Genomic DNA, 10186 nt, shown 5'->3' with positions numbered 1-10186 from the left:
ATCGGGACTTCGGGTTCAGTTTCGCTCTCTTGTCCTTTGCTACATGCACGTAGGCGAGACAACCGAACACCTTCAAATGCCAGTAAGACACGTCTTTACCGGCCCATACCTTTTGCGGTGAGTCTCCTTCCAAGGGTGTTGAGGGTGATCTGTTTATCACTTAGGTCATTGTCATCAGCGCCTCAACCCAGAATGTCTTGGGTAACTTTGCATGTGCTAGCATACTCCGGACTCTCTCCATTACAATCCGGTTCATCCTCTTGGACAATCCATTTAGTTCCAGTGTCTTCGGCACAGTAAATTCGAGCCGGATTCCCTTCGACTGGCAGTACTCCACGAACTGCCCCCGGTATTCTCCTCCGTTTTCCGCTCGAACCGCCTTCAGCTTCCAGCCGGTTTCCCTTTCCAGTCTCGCGTGGAAGTCCTTGAAGACGGACAATACCTGATCCTTCGTCTTCAGCGGTGAGATCCACAGTTTCCGACTGTGGTTGTCTATGAACATCACGAAGTACTACGATCCGGCATGTGACTTCGTGTCCACTTGACATACATCGGTATGCACAAGTTCCAACGGTGCATTCCGTCTCGACGGTGGTCTTGTCCGAAAAGAGGTTTGGTTTTGTTTGTTGGCCAAGCAATCGGTGCACCTCTCAAGATGCACGTCTTTCACCTCCGGAATGAGGTTGTCCTCGGCAAGCTTCCGCATCCCCATCTAGCTCATATGGCACAACCTCTTGTGCCACAGTTCTCCAACAGTGTCGGCTGCCACATTTGCTTCCCCTTGGCATAATCAAGCATGCATCACATAGAGTGTGTTGGTTTTCCATGCCCGAGCCACGATCAAGCTCCCCTTGCAAAACTTCATGACACCGTTCCGGATGCTACCCATGTAGCCTTCATCATCCAACCGACTGGCTGATATCAGGTTCAATCGAATCTCCGGAACATGTCAAACATCTCTCAACACAAGTCTGCATCCAGTTGACGTCACCAAACACACGTTTCCAATGCAGACGATTTGGCATGCTCCTTCATTTCCCATCTTCACACATTCTTTACATATCCGAGATCTCCGGCTCTCTAAGATGAGAAGCATTTCCAGTCAGGAGTTAGGTGAAACGACGCACCCGAATCAACCACCCAAACCGATTCATCGCCAACAATGTTTGCTTCATTTTGCTCACTAATGAGCTGCAACTCCTCTTCACTTGTCGCAATCGCCGAGGTGTTCTTGCTTTCCTAAATCCTTTTCGGTTGCACACCTTTGGCTCCCCCTTTTTCCTTTCGGAAATGTCGGCAGTTCTTTTGGAAGTGCCCTGGCTTCCCACAATAGAAGCACGTGAGCCTCCCTCTGGACTTCGACCTGATCCCCAACTTATCTCGATTCTGGGAACTTCGATTTCGGCCTCTTCCCCGAATTGTGTCACCTTCCGTGACTAAGGCCTTCCGGTTGGTATTGGACTCTCGGTCCTTCTGGCGAGCTTCTTCATTCAGCAAACTCGACTTCACCTACTCTAGGGATATGTGTTTCCCTTCGGGTCCCGCGTTGCCCAATGTGACAACCAGAGTTTCCCAACTATCTAGAAAGGATCCTAGCAAAAACAATGCTAATACCTCATTGGCCAGAGGTACTTCTAGAGAGGTGGTTTGGTTCATTAGTCCTTGGAATGCATTGATGTGCTCCGCCATGTTGGAGCCATCTTGATACCGAAGTCTCACGATTTTCCGAAATACTGAGACTCAATTCATGGCGTTCTTGTTTTCGAACATCACGCCAATCTTCTTCCAGAGGACATCGGCTTCTGTTTCTTCACCAAAATTGTTGTATAGACTCATGTTTATAAAACACCTTATATATGTGGTCGCCTTCAAATGCAACACTTCCCAAGTCACTGAATCAATCTTGTATGGTCTTTTATCTCCGAATTGCACCAACAGCCAGAGATCTTTGCACACGAGCATGTCTCTCATCTTCGACTTCCACACTAAGTAGTTAGAGTCGGTTAGCTTATGCCGCTAAACGATTCTTCCATCACTCTGATACCACTTGTTACGCTCGCGATCGGCCACAGCCGGTTACTGTTCGTATATTCGTGTGCAAGAAATAAAGCTCAGACAAAAAAACCGAAGAATAGAATAACTAAAACAGAGAACACACTGATTTTACCGTGGAAACCCAAACTGGGAAAAACCACGTGGAGTCCACTTGCTCCGAAAACAGATCACTATGATGATGAGGGGGGTACAACAAGAAACTCAGAGGAAACGACCTTGAGTTCTTCTTCGTCAACAGACGGTGATGGAGTTGAACTCACTCACACTCTCCCTCTCTCTCACTTTTTCATAGTTACAGGGACCACTACCCCGTTCTAACTCTCTCACAATAATGATACACCCATAATGATTGCCCTAGATGCTTATATACTAGTACAACTTTCGGACTATTTACAAGTATAGCCCACAGAGGCTTATTTTGACTATTTACAGATATAGTCTCCCGAGTTGGCTGTCTACACGATTTCAGTTTCTGCCTTGGCCGAGTTCCTCATCAACTCGGCTCTTCTCTCTTCCCATCCGGAGGGACCTGTTTCCCAACAATATTAATGTTTAGACATATAGAGCGTCCACAGGAGTCACAACTTGAGGGATGATCAATTCATTGCCAATGTAGGAAGGTATTTTGCTCAAGTGCATGATCAATTGTTAAAGATGAGGACAAGACTTAGGGTTGCAATTGGCTAGCTACAGTATATTTTGTGGGTTCGAATAAAGTCAATCCTATATGGCTCAAATATTTGGGGGTTGTAAACCTTTATATGAGTGTCTCTATAATAAAGTTCAGGTTCCTGAAAAGAAAATATTATGTTTGTAAGGAATGTTTTAGCAAGTGTGAAAAAGAAGGAGTCAGTCGATAGTTCTTGAGTAGTCCTGATAGAAATATACAATCATGTATTTTTGGGTGTACATTATCGCAAATTGTTAAGCCATTAAACACGCTACTGGAAAGACCATTCCCATGTTTAGACTTATTAACTACATATAAGTTAAAGGTTAAATTGCAAAATGTGGATTGATCCTTAAATCTTGTTTGGATGACTCTTGACTAAGAAGAATATGACTTAACATTTTGTAAATGCAGAATTTAGAAAGTTGCTTCCAAAAGTACATATCCGTTAGTAAAAACCACTCTACATAGTTTTCTTTATAGCCTTTTTATGCATCACTTCCCTAAAAGAGTTACCATGTTGCTTAACACACTAAGAATTTAATCGCTTTCATGTTCTCATCATTATGAATCATGATATTGATTGATCTAAATCAAGATCTTCTTCTCGTCTTTCAAAATAAAAATCATAACGAAGACATCATCATTACCACATTCAGATTGAAACTTAATTCCTCCTCAATGTTGCATGTTTGAATTTGAACATCATTTCACAATTTTCTAAGTCTTCTTATTTTGGCTCATATCCTTGTTTCTTCGCTCCTTGGTTCCCAACGCTTGCACCTAATCTATTTGCCTTTACTACCTAGAGCCCAAATTACCTCTAGATTTAATATGTCCTGCCTTGTTTGGCGTGGTACTTAGTATACCTTGTGTCATGATTTTTACATGGTTCATCCATCCAATTTTCTTAACCATATGGATCAGTTTACTCAATAATATTCACAATTCCCACATGTCAAGGGAAGAAAATTAGAGTTTGCGAAACCATTCAACAAGATAATGGACATAAGAAAACTAGAAAAAGGTGTAGTGTTTGGTGGGGAAGTAACAAAGGAAGAACACCATATGCAACTATGGATATTGTCAAAAAATATAACAAAAAAATAAGCATTCTAGTAGATACTTCTATAGCGAGAAATATTTTTTGAATTATCTCTACTAAATTTGGAGTTGGATTTTTTATTGTGGGGCACCGTCAACAAGGTCACCAATATTTACAACATAGATAACTACAACACAAAATGCCAACAATCTTACCCATTTTGAATACTTATTTCTCAAAATTGCGCCACTTCACGGAAAAATAAACATTGATGTCTCTTCTTATTGAACTTTTCGTTTGAGAAAATGCCTCTTCTTATTGAGTTTTTCGTTTGTTTCTCAGGTGTAGTGATCTTTTCATTTATGGTATATAATTATCCTCACCTAGAAAACTTGAGTAGATTGATAACTTTTAGAGGCTTAGATACGAGAACAAGACTTGCCAAAGGCTAGGATTTTTGAAAGAGATTTCGCTATTTTGAAATCTTCGCAATTGAGATTTGCCCATTTTTAAATCTTGGCCTTTTTTTATCTCATTAAATTCCTCAAATATTTCGTAGTACTGGTGAAGATAATGAACAGAGCACACATGAATGGCATGAGGAGGGTGATGAAGTACACAGTAAGATAATAATAACAATAAAGACAAGAGGAGCCCACAAAGATGTTACCCAACACTTCAAATGTATTTGGCCCACTCATCTTCAACAAATGAGCATTCTTGAACCCTTTTGGTAGTAGAGTTGTAACTTATGTGGGTAAAGTGTGGTCCCTCTAAATAGCCACATGGTTGTTCACACTACCCATGTGCTGAGTTGCTAACATTAATAGCCATTTCATTTGAAATTGGGAGTTTCTTCCACATAATCATTCCAATCATTTCTACAGGATGTTTTTCCGTCATGAGGCCTTTTCATCCCCTTTCGCCAATCACAATTCAATGAAATTTCCCCCCAACATATAATTTCCATTTGCTTGGCACAAACATTTGCCTTTGTGTGGAGGGGTTCATGTGGGTCGTTCTTCAATTTTTGTGATGGTACGATGTGATATATTGTCTCAATTCACAATGTTGCTCCATGAATATATCTCCAATTTTGGAGGGGAGGAATCTACAACAATTTCCATAGACAATTTGTGCCGTAAGTTAAAATCTTTTGTATCGAAATTTAAGCATATCAACATGATCAAAAGACATAGAGACAAAAGAACACAAATTCTTGAAATCAAAGCTTTCATTTTTGTGATGGTACAATGTGATATATTGTCTCAATTCACAATGTTGCTCCATGAATATATCTCCAATTTTGGAGGGGAGGAATCTACAACAATTTCCATAGACAATTTGTGCCGTAAGTTAAAATCTTTTGTATCGAAATTTAATCATATCAACATGATCAAAAGACATAGAGACAAAAGAACACAAATTCTTGAAATCAAAGCTTTCATTGCAATTTTAAATGTACCAACACTAATCTTGAAAAAGATTACAAGATAAAGAGTTCGAGAAATACAATAAGAAATTATACAAATTGATAAGGTGGAGAGAGAGAGAGAGAGAGAGAGAGAGAGATGTTTTTGTATGTGTGCTCTTTAGACGATCTTCAACCTCTGTTTGTCTTTGAGCTGGAAGTTGAGTTCACAATCTGGCGATGTTTAGGAACAATTGTGAAGAAGTCAATTTAATAATCAAGGAATGCCATCATATCCAATAATAGGCCACACTTTACCTATGACCCTCAGAAGTGAATTGAGATTGGAGTTTTCCTGATGATATGAATTTGCCACAACATAATGTTGTTAGTGTGGCTCATAAAAATGCAATGCTATCGATCTGATCTTATCAAAGAAAGAAGTTCCAATCTTGCCAACGGAAAAAACCCTCTTTCTCAATTCACAATTAGCATCCCTCAAAACATATCTTCAATAGAGCACATACCAATATACATGTATGTATAGATGCAAATATCTTCTCAACTTCACCATTATTTAACATCTGCCCATGATTCAAGCCTTCTTTAAGATATTAATTGGAACACATATACATATACATATACATATATATGATATAGATATGGATGACTTCGCCATTATTTAACATGTGTACCAATGATGGAGCCTTCATTAGGATATCCAATCTATCTACATATGTATATCATACATATATAGATAGCTTTAGATATATCTCCTGCACTTTTCACCATTTTGTATATATATGGTTCGTCCTAGATTTCAACATTGCTTAACAATGCCAATGACCTATCCTTCTTTACAAGCCCTATGGTTGAACCAACCTCAACGACCGTTCCAACACTCTCAAACTCATATGCATATCCCATATCCGGGAAAGACATTTGTTGAGATGACTCATCTTCCGAATGTAGGGGAGAATTGGGAGTTCTCCGGGGGCTCGAAGAAGGGGTCGGAGAAGCACTAGGTGTCACAAGGGGGGTACCGTATGGTGTGTGGACCAAAAGATTCAAGGGATACCCACGTCGCCGAGTCGATAGTATCCGAGACTTTAGAAAAGCATGTGGTGGTGAACATGGAGGCGGAGATTGCTTCACCATATCGCCCGCATAAAGCACATCCTCGATCCGTGATGCTATGTTGAATGCCAAACTTTCCAATACCCGAGAATAGCTCTCGAGTATCGCACGCCCAACATCCTATGAACACAAAGAAAGATATACCAAATATTAGATCACTTGTATGTGAGATTTAGCACCCAAATTTATTTAATTCATGATAACCAAAGAAAATTACCAGCCCCAAGTGTATCCTACCTTGTTGTGTTGAATCTTGTTGATATCGAGGAGTGTCTGGCGAAGGTTTGGGAACCTCTGCTTCAAGCACAACAAGAGGTTTTCGGCCCGACCTGCGAAATAATCCCTCCGATCTATGTCTAGCACAAAATCCTTCACAAGTCCCCAAGAACTTCTCATGTTTTGTTGTTTGTTCTCTCTCGACGGTTTTTGATGTCTCCGACGCCGCCAGACATGAATGGCTGCCTCAATCCGGTTTGCAATATCGACAGCTCTGTGCTCACTCGACAAATCGATCATATCCAATATAGCATCAGGATGGAACGATTCAGACGTCAAATAACGATAAATGTCCTCTCCCAAGCTGGCCTTCCCATTCTGTCCAATTTAAAAATTAAAAGAGGGCTGAGGGTTGAAAAGTTGTAAGGCAAATTTCGATTAGAGAGAATGATAGAATGGAACATCAAGTAGCAACATTCGGATTGAATATATCCATCAATTTCATAAAGGCAAAGTGTATTGATACATTAAGTTGTTTTCTCTTATGTTACAATTTTCAAAGGCAAAAAAAACTAATTATATCTTTGGGGCAATAGCCATCGCTTTATAAGTGTCGAAAATCAAATTAAAGGGACTGTGTACAAAGATAATCAATCGATAACTTTAAAAGACTACCTTTGGCAATGCATCAAAATATAACTCAGGGATTTCCATTTCCGAGAGGATTTGAGTATTGATTGCCACAGCAGCCTTAAGGATTTGGTTTATACACTCTCGTTGATGTTGCAATTGCTTTGTACAATCTTTCGATAACCCTTCATTTGGAACCTTAGGTATGGGTAACCACCATTTATCATCCCTCCGATGCGGAAGAGCCCTTTGTAGATTATGATTGTTTTCATCAGCCACCACAAGCCCCTGATCTACATACCAGAACTCAGTGCCATTGAATGTATCCAATGTTTCCTGGCACAAAAAACAAGTAGGGTTTAAATGATTGTGATCATTATACAGTGAGAAAACAAAAACAAAACCAATATTTTTACTGTTGCAAAGGTTGTCTATATACCAGCAGCATTCCATCTAATTTTCTCAATGCAGGAAGATTGACATGAATGTCAGACCTAGGCCTTGTAACCATCACCTGAAAATATATACAAGGGGATCAATGGAGATCAAATAGAAATATGATGCCCTACAAAAGAAAATAACTTCAAGTAATTGACTATGCCTATCATAGAGAGAATGATAATATAAAGAGCAACATTGAGATTACTACTGTATATATCAAAAAAAAAGGAGGAGGAGCATTACCTCAACGTTACCACCATTTGGCAATGAGTGTCTGGAAGGCACAAGTTCTACAATATGATCAGCCACTGAGAGAAGCCAATTCATTTCTCTTCTCCACATTGTTTTCTTCTCTAAAGACAAGGGTTCAAGTCTCCATAGCTCTCCAAATACAGAAGCTATAAGCAAATAACACAGTGTAACCATAAGATATAAGAATGTGTTTCTTTCTTCCAAAACCCAACAAAAATGTTTCAATAGAAAGCCTTTGATTAAAATAGAAAAGGGTTGTATTTTGTGTATGATTAAGAAGTAAAATATTGAACAAAATACAATGATTCCAATTACCTGATAGATTAATGATAGCATTGGATATGGCTAGTGCAGAGCAAACACCTTTCCCACCACCAGACATATCTTCACCCAAAAGTAACTTCGAAAATTTTTCCTTCATCATTTCAACCTCTACAAAATCCACAGAATTGTTATTCAGTTTGGCAAGAAAGCAGCAAAGCTGAAAGATTTCATCACCGAATCTAGTTTTTTTAAAACAAGCCACAAAATGTATAAAGAGTGGATGGACTGTCGAATGGTTTGAGTTGAAATTCTCGTATATTACTTAGTTTACAAAGGAAGCAGAGAGCTTGTGTGACCTTGCATTTTGACATTAAGTTTGGAAACTAGATTGCCATACGAGGGTTCTATTTGATCACAAACAGAGCAGATGAACCATATTTAGTTATCATATAGAAAGAGCTCTATATGAAACATGGAGAATTAACCCAACGGAGAAAATTGACCACAGAATTGTGGAGTTGAAGGTCTGACAAAATGTCACATACATACATATATACAATTGTGGTGTTGAAGGTCTGACAAAATGTCACATACATACATATATACAATTGTGGAGTTGAAGGTCTGACAAAATGTCACATACATACATATATACAATTGTGGAGTTGAAGGTCTGACAAAATGTCACATACAGACAGACAGACAGACAGACAGACATACATATATACATATATAACACATGTACATTTACATAGATACACATACATTCAGATATATACACATACATTGAAACATATATGCATGCATGCATTCAGAGTTACATGATGTACATACCCGAAAGCTCGGATTTATTTCTTGTCTGGCTGATTGTCTTGGAAAGAGGAGGGGGAGGGGGAGGGGGAGGAGGAAGATTGGTTCCTTGGAAGAAAAAACCCTTTTTCTTCTTGTTGTGTTTTATATTGAGGCTAGAAGAAGACCATCTCTCGTCTTCTTCTTCTTCTTCTTCTCCTCCTTCTCCTTCTTCTTCTTCTTCTAGACTACTACTATCTTCATTTTCTTCTTCATCTAGTGGTGGATTCCCTCCTGGTTCATCACTTCTGAGACTTAAACTGAGAGCTTCAGAGGAGCTAAGCCCATCCATGGAGCTTCCACAGTCAAAGCTCACTTGCTCAAAATGATCTTCTGCTGCCCTTATGTCCATTACAGAGGAGTATCGAGGATCTTTCTTCATCTCACATCTGAATTGACGAAGATATGGAACAAACTTTGATGAATTTGGGTTCAGAGTTAGAGCTAATAGAAACAGGGGATGTGGAAGGTAATAACCTTGATGGATTTGGGGGGGGGGGGGGGGGGGGGAAGACAGGAATGTTTCCAGGGGGGGCTAAAAATACAGAGGATTGTGGAGGAAATTGAACAAAAATGAAGTGCTAAAGAAGTTGTCTTTCTGAGAGAGAGAGAGAGAGAGAGAGAGAGGTTTCTTTGTAATTTAACGGCAGTAATAAGAGAAAGAAGAGGGAGAGAGAGAGAGAGAGAGAGAGAGAGAGAGATGATGATGATGATGACGATGATCAAAGCATGAGATAGATAGAGTGTAAAGCTCTCTCTCTCTCTCTCTCTCTCTCTCTCTTTCAGCTCTCCCCCTATGTCTTTCTCTCTCCTCAGTGTACGGCAAATGGAAAGAACAGAGGAAGCAACCTCTCTCTCTCTCTCTCTCTCTCTCTCTCTCTCTCTCTCTCTAGACTTCTAGACCCCTGTGTCTTTGTGTACATACTCTCTGTTTGTCTCAGCCGAAGCTCTCATTCACTGTAACTGAAACCTTCACTGTAAAAGAAAACAATCCTCTCTCTCTCTCTCTCTCTCTCTCTCTCTCTTTGCCCGTAAATTAGTTAACTAAAAGCTTCTCTTCGCACTAGAAAAAGCAAAAAAGCACCCACATAAAACCCTAATTTATGCTCTAATATCCTCTCTCTCTCTCTCTCTCTCTCTCTCTCTCTCTCTCTCTCTCTGTAGCATATGTATATGCCTCTGTAACTGAACCTTTTGAAATGAAACCCTAATATCC

General features: G+C 39.7%; 1 protein-coding gene across 1 annotated transcript; it reads right to left on the bottom strand.

Annotated features, from left to right (window-relative positions):
* Positions 1-5196: 5196 nt before the first annotated feature.
* LOC147859145 (rop guanine nucleotide exchange factor 3-like) lies at positions 5197-9437 on the bottom strand. The gene is made up of 7 exons (XM_087325818.1): positions 8956-9437; positions 8173-8289; positions 7849-8003; positions 7604-7678; positions 7210-7500; positions 6556-6912; positions 5197-6438 (listed from the first exon to the last, which is right to left on the bottom strand). Exons 1-7 carry the CDS (start codon positions 9350-9352, stop codon positions 5995-5997), a joined length of 1836 nt encoding a protein of 611 aa, XP_087181944.1. The 5' UTR covers positions 9353-9437; the 3' UTR covers positions 5197-5994.
* Positions 9438-10186: the final 749 nt, after the last annotated feature.

This window comes from Azolla caroliniana, unplaced genomic scaffold (assembly GCF_043228905.1).
Source record: "Azolla caroliniana isolate FFs.n. ecotype wild unplaced genomic scaffold, voAzoCaro1.0.p SCAF_10, whole genome shotgun sequence".
Lineage (NCBI taxonomy): Eukaryota > Viridiplantae > Streptophyta > Polypodiopsida > Salviniales > Salviniaceae > Azolla > Azolla caroliniana.
The sequence above is the reverse complement of the archived record's forward strand: the minus strand, read 5'-3'. Positions and strand labels throughout refer to the sequence as shown.